This window comes from Vigna umbellata, chromosome 1 (genome assembly GCF_029865625.1).
Source record: "Vigna umbellata cultivar VRB3 chromosome 1, Vumbellata_1.0, whole genome shotgun sequence".
Lineage (NCBI taxonomy): Eukaryota > Viridiplantae > Streptophyta > Magnoliopsida > Fabales > Fabaceae > Vigna > Vigna umbellata.
The window spans coordinates 74,834,041-74,856,298 of record NC_142165.1 but is presented as its reverse complement, the minus strand read 5'-3'; the positions used below and the strand labels follow the sequence as shown (position 1 = coordinate 74,856,298).

General features: G+C 33.1%; 3 protein-coding genes across 3 annotated transcripts; 2 read left to right on the top strand and 1 right to left on the bottom strand.

Moving 5' to 3' along the window:
- Positions 1–7,528: 7,528 nt before the first annotated feature.
- Positions 7,529–10,414, bottom strand: LOC148206296 (NADH dehydrogenase [ubiquinone] iron-sulfur protein 5-B-like). The gene is made up of 2 exons (XM_088104207.1): positions 10,194–10,414; positions 7,529–7,754 (listed from the first exon to the last, which is right to left on the bottom strand). Exons 1-2 carry the CDS (start codon positions 10,341–10,343, stop codon positions 7,656–7,658), a joined length of 249 nt encoding a protein of 82 aa, XP_087960333.1. The 5' UTR covers positions 10,344–10,414; the 3' UTR covers positions 7,529–7,655.
- Positions 10,415–11,779: 1,365 nt separating this feature from the next.
- On the top strand, positions 11,780–12,685 carry LOC148206295 (pectinesterase inhibitor 6-like). Its single transcript, XM_088113206.1, has one exon. It carries the CDS (start codon positions 11,947–11,949, stop codon positions 12,538–12,540), a length of 594 nt encoding a protein of 197 aa, XP_087969332.1. The 5' UTR covers positions 11,780–11,946; the 3' UTR covers positions 12,541–12,685.
- Positions 12,686–17,124: 4,439 nt separating this feature from the next.
- Positions 17,125–22,130, top strand: LOC124840263 (UDP-glucuronic acid decarboxylase 2-like). The gene is made up of 7 exons (XM_088104204.1): positions 17,125–17,921; positions 18,138–18,284; positions 19,897–19,976; positions 20,132–20,215; positions 20,334–20,408; positions 21,149–21,241; positions 21,557–22,130. The coding sequence occupies exons 1-7, from the start codon at positions 17,330–17,332 to the stop codon at positions 21,767–21,769; spliced, it is 1,284 nt and encodes a 427-aa protein (XP_087960330.1). The 5' UTR covers positions 17,125–17,329; the 3' UTR covers positions 21,770–22,130.
- The last annotated feature ends 128 nt before the right edge of the window (positions 22,131–22,258 follow it).

Genomic DNA, 22,258 nt, shown 5'->3' with positions numbered 1-22,258 from the left:
TTCGTAATAAAACATTTAAACCAACTTTGTAAATTGCAAAATACTGAATTAGTTTGTAAACAAATCTGTTTTAAAAAAATTGAACTATTTTCTAAAACAGGTTGAATTTGAACCACGTGTTCTTTTAAAAAGAGGTTTTAGACATCTTTTTATTTAAAATCTAATTAATCAAATTGAAGCTCTTTCCTTCCTCTTCTAATTATATTAGATTAATCAATAAATATTAAATTTCACAAAAAGAATATAATTAATTTAACAAAATTATTTATATTAAAGAAATAAATAATATTTAATATCTAAAATTATTAATTATAAAAATATAATAAGAAAAATTTACTAAAAAACTATTATTAATTAAAAAAGTATTTTAATTTTTAAAGAAATATGTTATATAAATATATACTATTTTATTAATATGTTAATTAGTATCATTAAAGCATTAGTTGGTATTTTTCATACATTTAATGCTAAATTTTAATTCAAATAATTATATATATATATATATATATATATATATATATTATATATATATATAAGATCTTTACCAAATATTACATATTCATTAAAAAAAATAAGGGTTAAATATGTTTTTAGTTCATCAACTATCAAGCGGATTTGTTTTTAGTCCCTCTTTTAAAGTAAAGTACATTTTAGTCATCCTCCTTAAGGAAACCTTAATTTTTGGTCCTCCAAAACTAACACCGTTAAAAATCAGCTGATGTGGCTAACGTTTGTCCACGTGTGTTCACAGCTTTGCTTCCTATCTCTTCCCACATGTGATTAATTGTTTGATGACATGTGTTAATTGAATTTTTGACGCGAATGAAATTAGGGTTGTTGTGGTTAGAAAATTAAGGATTTTTATACGCAAATGAATTGGGGTTCTTACACTTAAAATTAGTAACAACTGTCTTGAAAATAGTTAGTGTTTGTATTCCTTATCTGAATTTGCTTTCCCTATTGATGTGGTTCCAGTCCGTGTGCATTGTGTGTTAAAGAAAGGTGATATCTTACGCCTCTATATGGAGTCAAGACTGTGTTTTTCAACATAAATCCAGCATCACCGATATAATATTTTCCTACAATTTTTCACATATACAGGTAATTAGTCACTACTAAAGAAAATGTTGAACATCGCAATGTACACACTCACCTTGGGGGATAACCATCGGATCATCTCGATCAAGAGCATTTTTTAAAATTCTTGAAATCAGATGCAGTGCCTTCCCACCCAGCAAGAACGTATGTGAATTTCATGTCAAAATCACAAGCCGCAAACACATTTTGAGTTGGCCAATCTTTTCTTCCTCGAAATCTCGGAGCATCACATCTTGGCACCTTCACACGAACATGAGTACCGTCTATGGCCCCTAAACAATCCTAAACATACAAATAACAAGTGCTTATAAAACTCACAATTTGTCATCATCCTTCCATCATACAACATCTACAAATATGTTGAAATGAGTACCTTAAAGTACGGGTAAAATCGATTGGTTTTCAAGACGTATGGATGGACCTCATTTCCTGAGGATTGAATTAGAAACACGTATTCCAAAGTTAAGATAGCATCCAACACATTGTGAAAGTGTTTGCTAACCGTCGAGCCAGATCGATGAAAGAAAAATGCGACACTTCGATTCTTAACATTATGGCCAATTATATGAAGAAATTAAGCAACTTGTTGCTCCAATGTCGACCGAATGATGTCCTTAACTAACCCAGTTGATCTTAGTCTCTCACAAAGATTAATAAATGGCTCTGGACCCATCCTAATAATGTCGCGGCACCGATTTGTATGCACAAGATATGACATTAATTGCTCCCTACGACGGTCTCTGTCTGCTATGTAATTGCTTACACTACTTGAATCACTGAAGTACTTATTCGAGATACTCAACGCTTGTGCAACAATGCATAACACAACAATGCATAACATTGTTAGAGCAGCCAATGAAGTGGTTATTTGTAATTGTTGACGTATCAATGCGATAATATTGAAGTTTACACCAACCACATCATCATCTATATCTTCACGGTCCAAATATGATAAATCTAATTCTTCTTCCATCTATATTTACTTAACAAAATACATACAATTTATGAACTTTATACATACAACTAAAATGAACAATATCATTAAATTCATATATTCATATCCTAATTAACAATATTCATGCATTCATATCATAATTAAACAAAATTCATTATATTTATTCATTACATAAACCACAATCATGCATAATAATTAAATATAGTAATATGAAACATACCTATTGAAAAAACTTAGGAAGCTTTAATTTGAGATTTGATCCAATATTTGAAGGAAGATTGAAAACGCAATCACGGTAAGATCCCAATAAGATACTAATTTCAATTGTCAATATTCAAATAAATGAGTGACAATTCTAAACCAAACCAAACCTGTTGAAAAAAGAGATTCATATTTATATCATATATTGGGTGAAAAAAATAAATTAGTTTGTCAAATATCTACCTTCAATTCACCCTACATGCGACTTCAAGGAACTCCACACAATGACTGAACACAACAACTTAGCAAGCTCAACTACTTAATGCGTCAAAATTATTAACATACAGCCACCAAGATTTTTGAACCTCTAATCATTAGTATAAGACGAAGTTCATTACTAAGCTACACATTCAAAAGAACAAGATTGTCTTTAACATAAAAAAATGGAAATGCACACAATATATCTCCCTAACCTGGACAAATTAGTTATTCCTCAATTCACCTCCATCAAATACTGCGTTGCTTCCCAATTCTAATATATTGTTACAAAAACCTGCAAACACATACAAATGGTTAAGCCTGCTGCCATAAAAATCCATTTCGAAAAACAACTTGTGTCCCTATGTGATTCCTCGTCCATGTACAGTTTAATGGAAGCCATATCCGGCCAACCCGTACGCCACAACACATTGCTCTACGTTGCCCTTCACCCTCCACACAACCGTCGTACTCCACCTTATCCCACCTCCATCCCCATCAACCTCACTATATTATTGCTTCCTCCATACTCTTACCCTGCATTCCAGGACCACCACATTCCGTCGACCACACGACCCTTCATCCTCTTCTCCATGCCACACATCTCCCTGGTCTCCGTCGTCGTCGATTTTTCCACATGTCTCTATCGAATGGTGGTTGTAACAACACACCTCCATCCTCTGCGGCGTTGTCGTCAACCTTCGCGCACCGTTGCTTCCATGGCGGATGAAGACGTTCGACAGCCACGCCACCGAGATCATAACAACATCACCCCACGGACGGCCGGTTACACGCTTCTGCACTTTCACCTTTGCCGACGGAGCCACTATTCCAGCTATGGGGAACCGCTTGCTGGAATCACAACACAGAGCTTCCATCCGCACAACTAGATACCAAGTCGTACACCACCCTCATACATATATGGGTCCGAATACGTGAAACAATGTAACCGAATACACCTACAAACCAAAACCTTTTAACCTTGGATCCGGATACACTTCACCCTGGATCCGAATACATCAACATCTCTTCTGCTTCAAGCTTTCATCTTCTTCATCCGCTCGCGTCGTCATCATCAATCACCTTCTTCCTCCTCCTTCGTCTTCTTCATCCGCTGTCGTGGTCATCATGAACCGCCTTCTTCCTCCTCCAAACACCCTTGTCTTCAATGTTCACCACTTCTAGAGGTCTTCAACCTGCAACAACCACGTAAATGTGTGCCAGAAACATGACCTCACCTCAAGTTCTCCACCACTGCTCACTCTCAGATCTCTTCAGCACACACACAACTCTCACTCGCGCAAAGCTTTGCTAAGTAAACGCACCCAACTTATCTACCAACATCGTTTTATTAACGGTGTTAATGGTCAGAGTTTCTTTTTGAAATTCAAAAACGAAACTCTTCTTTGCAGTGAATGGTTGTCTCAACTAGGGAATCTCGCTAGGACACACTATGCCATGCTGAACCACGCTGCAAAAGCATGCCTCATTCAGTCCAAACTCGTCACATGGGAAGCCACACTAATATCACTCGTGATAGCACAATGCAATTGTTGGAATCGAGTACGAAAAAAATGGAACCGAATACGTTAATACGTGTATGTATATTATGCATGTTTTTTTCAATGCTCGTGGAATTATACAAATAACACAGGGACATATGTGACTTTTCATTACAAATCATCGCAAATCTTTGCAAAGTTGGAAGATGCTGAAAAAGTAATAATTCGAGCAAATCACTCCATTTAACTGTTTTTCCGTCGTTGCAAATCACATCAACCGAACACCATTTACCACGCAAATCCATCCTTGCAAATTCTCTTCTATAGTAAATCACTCCAACCTTTTTTTTTCTCAAATCTGACATACATATTTTCTAACTATTTCTTATTTTACCAAATTGATTATTGTAAATTGAGGGGTTAATTTTCATTATTAATTATTTACCCGTTTAGTAGACTACTATAATGTAAAATTACAATATTTACGCGATAATAACGTGACACTTATATTGATAGTTAATGTGATATGCAATGTAAAATATATAAAATTTAGAAAATAAAGTTATAGCGTATGAGAAAAATTGTAAGTAAAATGATAAAATGCATAAATGATAATATATAAAAATAAAAGTACACGATGAATGAGTTGTGTTATTTATTTAATTTTTGAAAGAAAACGCATGTAGGTAATATTATTATGTTTGTTTTAACTTTTTTATTTTCTTTTAACGTTTAGTGATTTTTTTTAAATTCTAGTTTAATTTAGCCTTTCAATTTTATGAAAATGCGAATTTAATTATTTTAATTAAATTTATTTAATATCTAATATTGAAATCAAAACATATCAGTATAAACAATTTTAAAAGTAAAAATATATGAAAAAATACCATGAAGAAAAACATATTTAAACTTTTTTTATAACCAATCTCTCATCGGCATTAGTTTTAAAATATGCGAATGTGCTCAATCCACGTGTCCTACTGAGAACAAACTAAAAACATAAAAACACACATCCACACAAAATAAATGGGATAATAGAAGTTTTCTCGTCTATAATATTAAAGTATACATAAATATAGTTATTTGTATAAAATGATGAAAGTGTATATTTTCTATCTGGGTTTCTTTTGAGCAATTAACCTCGTTTATTTTAAATTATTATACAATGTCATTTTTTAACTTAAATAATTCAATAGAGTCTATTCTGACAAATATACGAGATGTTTTTAGTTTGTCCTTGTTTACATGTTTTTTTTAAGAAAGTGAAATTTTATTGCCATATGTTTATTTTTGTAGAAATATTCAATTTTGGACAAATTCATAGCTAAATTGTTGTTAAGAAATAGTTTAATTGGATTTTTATATTTCAATTTCAAATTTTCATCTATCTCTTTAACTATAAGTTTATACATACAACTTTTGAAGATGTTAAATACTGTATCTCACATGAAAAGAAAGTGCTACAATAATTCACTTTTTTTAAACATCATTCAAGTATTTGTACAAATAATCACTTGTTTTTTTATTTTTTCATCATCTTGTCGTCACACTAATCAAAAGTAGAAAATGATGATATATTTGTTTAAATCTCGTTAGCACCTCTTTGCAAGCAACAAACCATGATCACCTGTACCCTTTAGATATCTCAAAATGTGTTTAGTTATTGCCATATAGTAAAATCTAGCATCACACGTAAATTTATTATCTAGTCTAGCGTGTTGCATTATTGTTTTCCATGTTGAATATTTTCAGTACTTAATAAAAAAGAAAATATGTAATTATTATCTTTGTAATATGAATATTAGATAAATAGCTATTACTTTGTATCTTTATATGTTATTATTATATTTGTAATATTTATCTTTTGTTTTTATCTTTGTAATTATAATATTATCCTTTTATGAGGAATAAAAATAATTTATAACCTATTTGTTTATAAGTAAAACGATAACTTCCACGCTCAAAAAGACAAAATTATTTTGGTCTGGATGCTTTCTATTTCACTTTAGGTTAAGAGAGTTTTTCACATTTTTGTATTTGGTAAAAGATAGGTTTAATACCTATTTTGGTATCTCTTTTTATAGGGTATGTTCAAAGTTGTCCTCTTTTTTTTCAAAAGTTCACTAACATCATACTTTTCACAAAAACGATGCACATTAGTCTTTTTTGGTTACGGCGTTAAAAAGACTAACGGCACAGCTGCCCAGCTAGCAAAAAACTGATGAGTTGTACAGTTTTGGTTGACGTGTTAAATTGAATTGCCGATTCATCCTGAAAGCAAAGGGATTCATAGTTGTTTTTCCCAAATTTAAAAGCAAAGTTAGGGTTGTTGGTGATTCGTGCTACATTTGTTCTCAAATCTAAAAGCAAAGGTTAGGATTCTTGGAGATTCGTGCTACTGTTGTTCCGAAATTTAAAAGCAAAGGGTTAGGGATGACTTCCCCTCGAAACAACACCGTGTGAGGATTGCGAAAATCCTTTGGACGTTGCCTTTGGCCTTTTGAACAATATACCTCCCATTATTCATCAAGAAAACATAACACAAAGCAGGGTCCTTGTAAATCTTCGACTTCGCTTCCAGATTGCTCTTTAACAGCTCCATTATCTAATCCATTTGCTCTTTAACAGCTCCATTATCCAATCCATTTGCACTGACAGAGAAGATGAAGAGTGGACTCTATCATCAAGCTTCGGGTACTCTTTCAGAAACCTGCTCCAAGCTCTGCCACGACCGGCACGTCGCACGGAGGTAGTTCATCACGTTGCGAGTTATCGGGTGCAGACCGCCACCGAGAACCGCCGTCTTCGCCGGATCCATAAAAATTCTCCAGCTCCATAAAAATGCCCCTAATTGATTCCCCTAGCCTTTTCCAAATCGTAATTACTTCGTTCCTGAGCGAGACGCTGAACTGATCAGAAAAAAGGGCTTCAAATTTGGGAATTAGGTCACAAAGCGTCTCGAACATGTCAAGGATTCTGAACAGCCGTTCTGGAGACAAACCTCCATGAATGAAATTCAACAACTGAATCGCAGATCCGCGACAAACCTCCATGAATGAAATCCATAAATCCCTTTGCTTTCAGGATGAATCAACAATTCAATTTAACACGTCAACCAAAACTGTACAACTCATCAGTTTTTTGCCAGCTAGGCTGTGCCGTTAGGCTTTTTAACGCCGTAACCAAGAAAGACTAACTTGCATCGTTTTCGCTAGAAATAGGATGTTAGTGAACTTTTGAAAAAAAGATGACAACTTTGAACAGACCTTACAAGGGAACAAAATAGGTATTAAACCTAAAAGATACAATTTTTTTTTCAGAAAAATATATTAACAAAAAGGCAAAATATTATTACGCAAACCCAAATAAAATTTTATGCTGTAGATATTTTCTTTTCGTGGATTTCAATTATCAGCCATCACGTTTGCATTTCAAAAGACATTTACCAAACTCAGCAAACTTATGGTCTAATTTGCAGTTCCAAGATGATCTCTGGATTATTGCACAGGGAAAATGAAGTCTGCAAACTCAAGTTAAAATATGGGCCGACAGAATATGCAGGAATACCGATCCAAGCAAATTACAAACGTTTTAACAAAATAATCGTTCAGAGCTTAAATTGAAAATGTTGACAACGGGTGCTAATGATGTTCCTTAACAACCCCATCATCCTTGGCTTTCTTGGCAGCAGCCCTTATTTTGCGCTGTTCCTCCTTGTAAATCCGGTTACGTCGTTGAAACTGCATGAAATAACAAAATCAACGTCAGTAATTTATCCGTCTATCAAATCCAACCGTATTAAAAGGTTTACACGGAGTGTAAAACAACACTGTATTCGGAGAAGAAAGTCAATTCCCATCACTGCTTGGGCAAAGTAAAAATTGTCAATTTTTTTTAATAATATGACATTCTCAGTTGCTTTCAAGTTTTGAACTAAAATACCAGGGCATATAACTGTAGAAAAGAATGTTTCATTGAGAAAACATTATAGGTACGAGAGCTATGAAATCGGGAATTCTTTATGCCTAAAGTTTACTCTAGTAATTTTCAACATCCATATTACCCTTAGTTTCCCAAACAGGTTCTACAACTTTCACACCATATTCTGATTCTTATGGGAAGCATGGTCTTCACTGCCTCCCAAAGTAATCATTCCCCGAGTTATCCTTTCGTATAAAAAGATAAAATATCTATGGGCGTGCTTTTGATGCACTGAGGGGCAATATAGAGAGAAAAAAATACCGAAACTTAAGTTACAAACATCACTTTTTGTTCTATTTCCCATTTGGTGGTCGATGCAGAGCATAAGCAATTTTTAGGTAGATAATGGGATGAAAGGGTGTGAAGGAAATAATATTGTGACACAAGGTTATCCCATGGTTTACAGAATAAGAAAAAAAACACAGCTTTATCCACTCTGATTGATTTCTTTAGCCAACATTTTCATTAAAGACACGCCACTATGAATTGTGAATATAATGACATAAGGGTGATTAATATGTGTAATTCTTCACAAAAGTCTGAAATTCATAGAAGTTTATTTGGATTTACGAGTCCCTCGACCACGTGAAAGTCTGTAATTCTTCTAGACACTATATTAGGATTTTTGAGTTCCTCAACCACATGAAAGTTTCTGAACTTACGAAGTTATAATTAAACAGCCTTATACTATAATAACATTAGAAATCTGAAATTAAACAGCATACTATTGTCAGTCAACCACAGGATTGTACATTCTGAGTTGTATATACAAGGGTCTACGAATAATTTTAAGCACTGAGTTCAGCCAAATTGCAAACAACTGATATCCCATTATCCATTGTTAATTAGGTAAAACCACCATATGAGCTACAAAAGATAAATATAAAAAATGTGTTGAGAAAGCAAGAGAAGAAACAAATTTAAGAACTTAACAGGCTTACTGTCAAATCAAATATTTAAAGTCCAGTCGTATTTGAAGTTCATAATCTATGAGCAAATTCAGTTATGCAACAAATACTTTTGGTACACACACTAAAGAAGAACACAGTTGCCGACAAAGAGAAACAAAACGAAACCAGAGAATCTAAAGTAATCAGCACAAACCCAGTGTTGTTTTCAATTCATTGGGAACTCCAAGACTAAGATAGAATTTAACATTTGATTGCTGCAGGGAAAAACAAATAACTTTACAAGATTTAAACAAAACCATGTGTTGAAACTTTCAAGGCCAACCAAAAATTTTCATATTAACATCAAATAAAAATACAACATGAATATGTTAATAGCACAGCATACGAAATTTGAATTGGAGCCAGAGGCATAGAATAAAGAAATATCTCTCCCAGTACCCATACTTGATTACCAAAGGCCTAATTTCGAAGAGACAAAAACTGGACACATGGAGAGAATGGATGGGATGAAACTAACTGTGCATGAAGAAATTCAATGCTTTACCATAGATTGCGAGTCCTTTCACAATATCAATCTCATCCTGACACTGCTCAATTAGTTGATCAATTAAACTGCTACTAGATAACATGTATAAAAATAAAAGAAAACAACAAAAGATCTGAGTAGTTTTAGATCAATTACGAGCGAAGAGCTACAAGATTTCTTTTTACTCTATTTACAAGATTTCTTTTTACTCTATTTTTTGTATTAACGTCGCTGAGGAGAATTATATTCCACAACTAAACCAGCTATTAAAAGGTTTTCACAGTAACAGTGCCCAATTTAATCAAATACATTTTACCTTACAAGTAAAGAGAACGAACTTATTCAATCATTAAAATAAATTATATGAAAACTCAGTTCCTTTTTCATCATAATAGTGACAATCCTTAAACGCCACACCCATCTCAACTTTCCGGTGTGATACAAGCAGAAATGCAAGCGGGGAACTAGCAAATTAAATTCTAGGTTAAACACTTCTTCAGCCGTCTCTTCCGTTCGAGATAGTTTAATCGAATCAACAACAATACAAGATCCCAAAGACAAGAGGAAACCACAAAAGGCGATCTAAGTAAAGGGAAAGAGAGATGAGAAGAGAAGAGAAGCGAAGCCGTGCAACGGACATCAACAGGATTGGCAAACGAGATGAAAGAATATAAGTAAGAATTACAGATTGGATAAAAGGAAGTTCGTGGATGCGATAAACGAAAGGGGAATTAAAAAGAGGGGAGGATTAGGGAAAATACCTCTTTGGAATGGTGGAGGCACTCGAGGTAATCTTCACGGAGAAGACCACAATCCGTGGGTTCTCGGCAGCGAGACATGCATTCGCTGAAATCCATCCAGAAATCGTAGCACCGACCTTTGTTGCCTGTAATTCCCCAGCCTGACGCCATTGTCTCTCTTTCTCTCTCGCTCTCTGATCTCACTGCTTCTTACAACTTCAAACCCTCTTTCCCTTCTACCAACCCTAAATTACCAAACTACCACCTTCTCTATCTTTGCCCTCTCTCTTTTTTATTTTTTAAATTAAATTAATACGTTTAAATTTAATTAAAGTTTACTTAATTAATAATTTTGTCATATACTTAGATTTATTTTTATACTTTTTTATTAAATGAATTTTTATTTTTTTAACAAAGCTAACGTCGTTCTTCTAGTTAATTAAGATTAATCTAGATTAGCTATAAAATCTTTCCAATATTATTTTTTCCTTGATGTTCTTCCACCTCCTTTACCTTTCACTTGTCGGCTTACAAACAACATTAATTATGTTTATTGATTTTTTGCTTATATATATGAATCATCTTATTTATTTTTAATCAATATAAAATATTTAAATTACCTTAAATATGAATAATTTAATTACCTTTTTTTTTCTTTGTCATACTCTTCCTTCTTTTACTTCCATCAAACTTGTTCATTTTGCGTGATTTACATTGACAATTCATCAAGATTAACGTTCTATCTACAGTAGCAGATGAAACTTTCAAAGATTTTTTTCAACTTACTAACGAATGACCAGATCGAAATCCTTCATCTACCTTCTGCTGTTCTCTACCGATGCACTTGTTAGGCTTGACAACATATATACAAGTTTATACACAATGTTTTGCTTGAATTTTTTGGTTCTTCCACATGATAGAGCCTGTTTCCCCACGTTTTAATATTACTTTGGTTGGCTGCACTAACGGAATGAACAGTGTTGAAAATTTATCAGAAAAAGTTGTTCTTCCATACATGTTAAATGATTGAACTGTTGTAGCTGACATATTCATTAAAACTGGTTTCTATGTGGGAGTTAGATATGGAGTTTGGCACCCTAACCATGTAATGTAGTCATCATATATACATCACACCACGTGTAATGGAGTTAGATATGTAGTCATCATACTGTTGGTAGCCTTGACCTTCTGCATTGCATCTGAGTTTCCCATGATTTTTGTCCAACGAACATGCATAAATTAATGTTTGACAACTTTGTTTTTTCCACACAACTATTCATTATACAAAATATATTTGCCAATGAATTACACCAATATAAAAATGAGTGCTACTTTATTAATATTATAAGGAAGTTAAATATTATTTATTTAAAACATAAACCTCTCAAGAAGTTCATTTAACCTATATAATAACCTGTTTACCATCAATGGGAGATTGATCAACACAGAAACAAACAGTAACAAAACCGGGTTATGCTTATCATGACAAGTGCGAAACTCACTTTCTGTTCACATGTTCCTAACTTTTCCCATATATTTCGTTTCATCACCCATATCCCTTTTCTTAATTGCACTCACTAGCCTCATGCCTACGCAACAGTTCCCTCTAGAAAAAGTCCATAAAGTGAAACATAACATGCTGCTTTTAAATACTCCACCTTCAAAGCTAAATCTCACACTTTTCTGAATCCTTTACAACCTTCTGTTCTTGGAACAAAACTATCATCACCACCACATTTACCTTCTATCGTGTCCTTCAACTTCTTCCTCCAAAATGATTACTTTACCTCATCCTATGTTTCTGTTTCTATTGTTTCTTTCACTTCTAACAAGCACTGGCCAAATGGTATTTGCAAAAGGGAAGGAGAATGTCACAGAGGCTTGCAGTGTGACAAGGTATCAAAGCCTTTGTATTCACTCTCTGTCACAATTCTCCAACACTGCTGGAAGAAGCCCTAGCAAGTGGGCACGTGCGGGAGTGTCAGTGTCCATTGGCGAGGTTAAGAATGTTAAAGCGTATCTTGCAGAATTGAAGAAGCATGGACACATGAAGGGAAGAAACAAAGTTGCCCTTTCAGATTGTGTTGAATGTTTTTCCTATGCCCTTGACGAGCTTCACAGATCACTTGGTGTGCTTAGGAGGCTAAGCAAAAACACGTTTAGCACCCAAATGGGGGACCTGAACACGTGGATCAGTGCAGCACTCACCGATGAAGAAACTTGCCTGGAAGGGTTTGAAGGAGAAAATGAGAAGCACGTTAAAGTGCTGCAAAACCGTGTTCAGAATGTGTCTTACATCACCAGCAACGCTCTTGCTCTAGTCAACAAACTTGCCACCACAGGTCTGGGAAGAATCAACGACCCCTAGAATTCAAGTTCTGAAATGGTTAACAGTATATATGTATTATATTAAGGTAATATAAATAAACTGTGAACTATATATATAGATACTATCAATTACATATGAATATATAAAAATGTTTCTATATATATATATGCTTTTTTGTTTTTAACTGTCCAGAAAAAGTGACCATATATATATATATATATATATATATATATATATATATATATATATATGAAAGACTTGTTAACGTTTGGATATGTTGTTTTACCCATGATATATACTGCTTGGTCTTTGTATTAAAGCTCTATCTCGTTGAAGTTACAGATTCTGAGTGCTGTCTTTTTTATGCTGTTGATTCAGTTAATCATGCATCGTCAAGGAAATCATATTTGGAAACTTTCATAACAAGTAACAGTGTAAAGAGATAAAGAAAAATAGGGATGGAACGTGATATGAAGATAAATATGAAGAGAAATAACAAGTGTTAATGTCTGGTATTTGAAAATCATGCCTCTATCCTTAAAACACACTACTTCGGGAAGCCTGGATTAATGTCATTGACGAATTCGGCTTTTAAAAGGCTGATAGAATGTGAAATCTGATGGTCATTGAGATTTATGATTTTGAAACAGTTTATACAATGTGGTTGGAATTGATTGATTATAGTACAAATTACGATAATCATATTTTAACAATTTTTTTAACAATTTTTTTATAACAGGTGTGTAGTTTGTATATTTAAAATAGATCCATCATAAATATTTATTGTAAAAAGGTTATAAAAAAAATTGTTAAGAAAAACTTTTTCCTGCAAACTATTTGTAAAATTATATTGTGATGATCTCTAATTGATTGAGAATGTATTTTTCTTTTCACAATTTATTTTGTAAAAACACATTAGTTTTACCATTCCGTGTAGCATCATTTAAACAAGCGTGTTATTTGATTTAATTATTAAATTATAATATATTAAAATCATTATTAAATTAAATAAATCTGTCAAGAGCTATTTACAAATTTACTAAATATACGGCCCATGTTGTTGGGCCCATTCTATTATCACCTTCCCCTTCTTCGTGTTTCCACATTAGCTATCTTTTTATAACTAAATTACTATTAAGACCTCCCCGTATCAATGGACTATTCAATAAAAAGGGAAATTTAATTACATGACCGAAACAAGCTGTTTAGGTTTAAAAAAGATAATTTGCATCATAATTATTTCGATATTAAATATGTTATTTAAAAAAAATTAACTGATATTTAGAGAGTTAAAAGAAACAAGTTATTTTCGTTGTGTAGTTCATTAACATAAGGGCTTTGATGTAATACACTATAAAAGAAATTGCATTGTGTTAATTTTTATGAAAAAAATAACAAAATAGAATAAAAATTTGTTGCATGAGCTGTCTCTGAAAGAGTGGATATTTAAGTGTTTGACGATAAATAGCATGAAGCTTGTGTGTGTTCTTCGACTGAAATGAAAGTGCTAACTACTTTTGTGTGCACTAAAATTTCTATTGAAGAGAGAGACATCATAAAATGTAATCCATGTCGGTCTATTTCCAGAAATCAAAAAGGGATTTCATCTATAAATGTATAATTTATTTATTATAATATTTTACACAATGTATTTTGCTCGTAAGTTTATTAGAACATCCCAAATACTCTCAAGTTTATAAATTTGTTTATTGAAAAAAAATATACGAGCTTTCTCTTCGCTTTTATTACATGCACCTTTGATTTGAGTTGAGTTTAAAACAAACTCAATCAAAACTATAAAAAATAGGTTTAATTAATTATTTAATTTTTTTAAAATATTAACCTACAGAAATTAGTGTTGGGTTTGGGAATTTTAAAGCGACTTAATCACTTTACGCATAAATAATAACATAATTAATGTTTACTGATTTCTGAAGTATTGTTTATTTTATTTTTTACCTATTATTTTTATATCTAACATTGAAAATACGTTTTTTCTTACATTTCATTTGCTTTTATATGATCTGGTCCAGTCGAATTTAAAATTCTTTCAAACTCCCCTAACCTATTCTTCCCTATAGTTAAAGCAGTCTTTAAAAAGTATTAAACAGAAATTGCATAATTGTCAATAGAAACTAAAAATACATGTATGTTCATAATTTTAAAGTATTTATATATTATATAAATAATTTTGTAACGTTTTAATTTAATTTCTATAAGCTTTGTTATATCACATTATTTTATTTAAAATTACAAAAATCATATCTTAATTTTTATGTGATATTACACTAGAGAAATCTTATAAGACAATATAATAACTAATATATTACCTACAAAATTATGTTTTTATTGTCCAAGTCTGGCCATAACATTTAATGAGTTCGGCAGTGGATTCATATTCATCTTAATTACACATGCATAGCTTATGTCTCCCATTCCATCCTTTGTTTCACACTGGTAAAACAAAATTAATTAAATTTTGTAATGATATTTAAAGATAATTTTTTTTGACAAAAAATGAGTACAATAATATTCTTTATAAATCGTATAAAAAAATCATATTCCTAAAAGGATATTTAATTAAAAGTGAAAAATTATAAATTATTCTTTATACTAATTGTTCTTGTTAATAGGTTTTGAGACTATTTTGTCAATAAAATATAATTTTAAGAATGAACTTGATAATAGATTATAAATTATTTTGCTATTAAGATATAAGATTTGAATGTAAACAAAATTACAAATAAGTGATGAAAATAAAGAGCGATTGGAATATAAATAAAAATTGTGTACCTTATATAAGAGTGATTTAATATAAGATAGAAAAGGTAGAATACAATGAAAAATAAAGTTAATGAATACATGTAAGTTCGGTCAATACAATACGATATGTAATACTATACTTATAAATCTGATAAAAAAAATATGTAAAAAATGGTACATAATTCTTTGGTCGGCCTACATTGACATTCTAGAAAAAAATTAATAAACATTTTGCAGGCATTTAGGTTTTGTTTCCTTGAATGGATTTTGGGGAGGGTGATTGAGGGGATTTGAAGATAAATTTTGTTATTGTTTATTTGAGTGGATCCGGAAGTAAGTGAAGTAAGTGAAGAGTTGATTTGTAAGTAAATTTTTCTAATCTGTCACATCAATCAAATCCTATATTAATTATCATAAACTTTATTTTCAAATTCATTCTCATTTACTTCCAAACCTAGTCAAATATACAACAAAAAAGTTTACCTTTAAATCCTCTAAAATCTCCTCGATCACTCTCTTTTAAATATATCCATGTAAACAAAACCTTAAAGATGATCAATTATGTTGAAATGCATCAACACCATGAGATCAATAAAATTTGGATTTTATGTTTTTCAATCCATAACAAAATAATTGACGAAAAAGGGTAAATTTATGAATAACAGAGTAACTTTATTTCTTTTTTTTTCTTGTCTGTCAACTAAATTTATATAATTTAAACTCTTATTTCAATTTAACCAAAAAAAAAATAACATTATCTCATTTGTTGTATTTATCTTTTTCTTTCTCTTTCACTCCCTCAATTTTATTCGCACCATTTCATCATCATTCAAATAAATAATAAGAGTCCGTCGTTGGAATAGAAAGAAAGATGAGTGGTTGATAGTAAAAATGAAAGGATGAAAAATAGAGGGGAGTATTGTCAGTTATAATTATTTTACCTAAACAAATTTCTATATAGTTTTTATAATAGGAAACCAAATTTCAAAATGTCAAATATTTTACTGTAAAACATCAGAGGTCACCAATAATAAGATCATGGAAGAGTATAAAAGCATGGAGGCATACATGAAGGTGGTTGAGAGCCCTAATTTCTCAATCCCCTTTTAAGCCTACCTAGGAGAATCCCTTACCTTCTTCAAGCTTTAAGAATTTTGAAAGTTGATGCTGAGAAAAGGAAGCTATGATCATATCTATATGGTGGTTACTTCTCTAATCTTCAATCTTCTTTTAATTAATCGCTACTCACATGCCACATTAAATTATTTTAGACACTCACTTCTACTAGTTCTTATAAATCAACTTTTAATAATATCATATATAAGAAAAAAACATGTATACAAATTGAAAGAGGTGATTTTAACAAATCATTAATAAATAATACGTAATGTATACAGTGATTATGTTATATATATGTATGCGTGTGTGTTTATAATTTTTTTAAGTGCAGGATTAAGTATGTTTCAATCCTTGTAAACATGAAACTGATATTCGTTTTTATTTATATATATTTTATTCTTAAATTTAAAATATAAGTAAAATATAACTTTTTAATTCAATAAAATTAATTATTTTAGATGTTAACAGTATTTTAAATTGACATTAAAATTAAAATGTATTAAATAATATAAATATTTTAAATATCAATTTGGAATATTATTTAATATTTAAAAAAATTATATTTATTTATTAAGTGAAATTTATTAACTGAGAAGAAAAATTAATTAATATTATAATAATTTTAAGAAAGGGATAATTTTTTATTATGAAGTTGAGATTTTAAGGATTTGTTTGTTAAAATAAAAAATTGAAAATGTGTGTGTAGTGGAATTTTACAGAATAGAAGGAGTTGAAGCACGTTAGAGCATAGAAACTTGGTAGAGCTTTATAAGCAGTGACCTTTGGATCTGAAAAGGTGAGCCAGCCAGCACCAGCACTTTCATTCCCCGCCTTCTCCGCATTCATTCTCGTCTCTTCACATCAAATTCACAGCCACACATTCAACCACGACCAATACTACAACAACAACAGACAGACAAGTATTACTGTGAATTGAGCAGCGAAAATGGCTTCGGGATTGGTTTTCCGAGGGCACGAGGCCCAACCTGTCAACGACGCCTATTCCGCCAAGCCGCAAAAGCCATGGTTCTCCCTCCGCTACTTCTTCCGCGAGCAGCGACTCCATTTCCTCTTCTTCGGCATTCTCCTCGCCTCCGTCTTCTTCCTCCTCTTCCCCTCCCTCTCTTCTCCTCCCGTCCGGGCCCACGACCCACTCCCCGCTTCTCTCTCCGCCCGCCACGACTTAACGCACTGGATCACTACCAACACCCGAGCCTATGACGTGGCGGTGCATTCCTCGGGGAGGATCCCTCTAGGGATTAAACGCAGGGTGCGCCGGGTGGTGGTGACTGGCGGGGCCGGGTTCGTCGGGTCCCACTTAGTGGATCGGTTGATTAGCCGAGGAGACAGCGTGATCGTGGTTGACAATTTCTTCACGGGAAGGAAAGAAAACGTGATGCACCATTTTGGGAATCCGAGTTTCGAACTTATCCGACACGACGTCGTTGAGCCTCTCCTCTTGGAAGTAGACCAGATCTACCATCTCGCTTGTCCTGCCTCCCCTGTCCATTACAAGTTCAATCCCGTCAAGACTATTATATCCTTTCGTTTCCTTCTATTTAATTCTCTTAATTGCATTCTATTCGTCTTGATTACTACCATTATTACATTTAACAACTGCTTAATTTCTTCTCCCATGAAAATGTCCAAAGTTCTATGTACCGAAAGAACAGATTTAAATAATAACATCACTTTGGTCCATGTTGAATTGGATTTGGAAAATGGAATCCTTAATTGGGGTAGTGTTGCTCACAAGACCAACGTGGTGGGCACGTTGAACATGCTGGGGCTGGCTAAAAGGGTTGGCGCGAGGTTCCTGTTAACCAGTACCAGCGAGGTTTACGGAGATCCTCTGCAGCACCCTCAGAAGGAGACTTATTGGGGCAACGTCAATCCCATTGGTCAGTTCTCTCTCTTTTCTTTTTGTTTATTTGGGATGTACGCTAGCGTGTTAGACTCTCACACATGCTCTGCACCAGCGATGGTTGGTTTGTTTAAATTAGAGTGATTGAGTGTCACGTGGCAACCGTGGCGTTGCGACAGCACAGCGTTGTCTGTGTGTTTTCCTTTTCAAACTTGGTACTTTTTCTAGGTGGGGTGGAGAAATGGTGAGTCAAAACCAAACCGAGACACATGGGACTTCTTAAGGGGACCACGTTTTCCACACCCTGGGAAAATTCTCGTGGGATATCCATGATTCCAGGGTTCAGATCTTCGTTGGTCTCTGGTTCTCTATTCACAACTTCAATTGCAACGATCGAAACAACTGAAATCCTTATCGTGGATGGTGGAAGGCCGGTAAGGAATGGTTGGTTGGTACTTGGCGTTATCGGTGAGGAGGGTGCTTTAACGGCTAACCTACAAAGCTACAACGTAGAAGGGTCAGCACCAAACATTCTGTTTGGTGTGGTAAAACAAAAAGGAAAGAAATAATAGAAATCACAGAACCAACCTAAAGAAGAAACCAGAGATAATTTTAGTTAACTTTTCAGAGTTCGGTAGTCTTTTTTGACTGGAACTGAAATTTTTAGTTTTTGTACTAGTCGACATCATGGATAAAATTATTAGAACCACAGTCTACCTTTACCTAGGGTGGGTATGCCATAAATACATAATTTTTTTAGTTGACTAGTTTGATATATAAATTTTACAATTTCTGTATGTAGTTTCATGAACTATTTCATTAACTGTTATTTAAATTTAAATTTTAATATTAACACAAAAATACTAGTTGTATAAATTAATTTAACTGTTATTTTTAGTATTAATTATTGAAATAAACAATTTAAATGTCATGATACTTTTTATATTTAAATAATTTTTTGGTGAATTGTAGTTTAATAATATAAAATATTATACACACACACACACACACACACACATATATATATATATATATATATATATATATATATATATATATATATATATATATATATATATATATTTTAAAAACAGTTTAATAGATTAGTAGACTTGTCGTTTATTCGTGTGTTTTCCATACCTGAAAGAACAAATCTATTTATTTTTTTAGTTGAATTTGTCCGACTCGTTTGAAAGCCACATACCCACCCTACTTTTAATAGGATTAATTGTTACTTTTTTATTTGTTAATATTTAATAGAAATGTTTTTGTTTTTATTAGAATAGGATTACAGATAAATAAATAAAATACATGTAAATATATCATAAAATTACTTTCTGTTCCATCTTTAGTTTCCAGAGGAGATTTAGATATTGAAGGCTTGCCAAAACTTTCATCTCGCAGGTTCTTTTTTTTCTATTAAGATGAACAAAAATAAAAATAAAATGAACAAATATAATCTATAAATAGAATAAGAAATAGTAATTAGCTTCATGATATTTTACTTTATCTTTTTAGTTAATCCAATAACCAAATTTATTTCAATTAATTTTGTCTGTAATCTCACCCTCTTTTTTTACCGGAAGGCCATTAAAGAGAGTGGTGGTTTCTTGGTGGTTGTCTGACACGGTTGTACATGTTTGTGATAGGTGTTCGAAGCTGCTACGACGAGGGAAAGCGTACGGCTGAAACGTTAACCATGGATTACCACAGAGGAGCTGGAGTCGAGGTCATTTTCCTTCAACTTATCACACCTACCTCTTAATTGTTTCTATTCTTCAATTTAATTAATTATTATCTATGTGTTTGCTTTTCTTTGCTAATGAATTTATTGTTTCAGCAATTTAAAATTATTATAAAACTTTATTTTGTTTTTTTTTTCAGGTAAGAATAGCTAGGATTTTCAACACCTACGGGCCCAGAATGTGCTTAGACGATGGTCGCGTTGTTAGTAACTTCGTCGCTCAGGTAAGCCAGTTGGTTTGTTTTGAAGTATTTATGTGTTACATAAAGTACTTGGTGTTACAAAAAGAAATGCATGGACTTCTTAATAAAATAATATCGGTAATTGCTGGCGTTAATGCAGGCACTAAGAAAGGAGGCTTTGACCGTTTATGGGGATGGGAAGCAAACTAGAAGTTTCCAATACGTTTCTGATCTGGTAACTCATATATATACTTCTTTTTCTCTCTCATCCTAATCATGTTAATAAGTTATTATATCTAATTATGCACAACAAAAAATTCTTGGCATCATGCAATGAATCTTTTCTTCCGGGATCTACTCACGCATTAACTAGAATTGTGGTTGCGAGTCGTAATTTCAAAACAATTTAAGAGAGTCAATGGTGAGAAGGCAGGGGTGGTGACAATTATAATAACGATATTATAATTCTGATAACAACTGTTCACGGTAATTCTGACTGTGACATCAGTAGTGGGGATAGATGTAATAGTGATGAGAAGTCTATCCGTGGAGGTGGTAGTAATGGCGATCAAGAGTACTAAATGCAAAGAATAGTCGCGTAATGCGTGGTAAGTTAAAATGTGTAATTTGAATGGAAGGCCTCAGACTTCAGAATTGTTAATGTCGGTTGTACTACAATTCCACTGTGTGAACCCATTTACCTAAAGATGTATTGTCATGTGATGGAGGTAAGTATGCAGTCCATTACATAATTGTTCGTGGGACGACAAAGTCTCCACTCTAAGTGGCAGCCTCGTTGTATGATAATTGATTAGTGATTCTTGCATTTTAAATGGTAAAATATCACTATAAATTAAGTTCTAGATCAGTATCCGTGAGAGATTACTGGTGCCTGGTTAGTTCAATTGGATCATTAACTCTAGAGCCCATGTGCCTTAATTTTGTTCGATTAATGAGGTGTTTATGATGTCGCAGGTGGAGGGGCTGATGCGCCTTATGGAAGGAGAACATGTAGGACCTTTCAATCTTGGAAATCCTGGTGAATTTACCATGCTTGAACTTGCCAAGGTAAAGTAGAGATTCTTGCTCTTAATAACGCACTCTAAGCTGACAAAACATATGATAAAACAGAGCTTACTTATACGAAAACATTTATTTAGGCATCATTGTTAGCAAGGGACACCAGTATTTTCTGGTATCATGTCTCTTTTCTTATTATCTTAACAAGTAAAACCGGGAATAAATGTCTCAACTAACCCACCCACGTAAGATTAGGGAAGTGACTTGGGGTAATTGCCAACAGAGAGGAAAGGGTTGTTTTTGTGATAAAATGCTTTACGGCTCACGAGCAATAAGATTGTATATTTGATGATGGTGATGCAGGTGGTTCAAGAAACAATAGATCCAGAGGCTAAGATAGACTACAGGCCAAACACAGAGGATGACCCACACATGAGAAAGCCTGATATCAGTAGGGCCAAGGAGCTACTGGGCTGGGAACCCAAGGTGGATCTACGCAAGGGACTCCCTCTAATGGTTTCTGACTTCCGACAACGCATTTTTGGGGACCAAAAGGAAGGAGCAACCTCTACCTAATTCTTGATTGGAAAATGAATATTGGAATTTGTTCTGCCAGTTACCTCAGACCAAGTGTGAAAGGAGATTGTAGTTTACATTTTTCATAGCATTAGCCAGATCGTAGTCCATTAGTCACAGTAGCTTGTCAGCCAAACATAAATTTCCGCTTGGTCCTTTATCCTCTACCATTTTTCTTAGAATGTACCATTGATGTCCTTATTATATTTCTCTAATAGCAACCCTTCCTCCCCCCTTGTTAGATGGATACACGCTCACAATGTAATACGAAATCGGACATCTTCGATGCTGAAAAAACAGAAGTTTATGAACGAGTAAAATTAATTACGAAATGGAAATTATGTCCCACATATTAAACAGACACCGTATTGTCTTATTGGACGCTTTTTCGTTTTAATCTCTGTTATTACATTATAGGGACTCGTACGTTTGTTTTGTTGGTATTATACTACTATTAGCCTGGTGCTAACATCATAAAATCTTATTGGC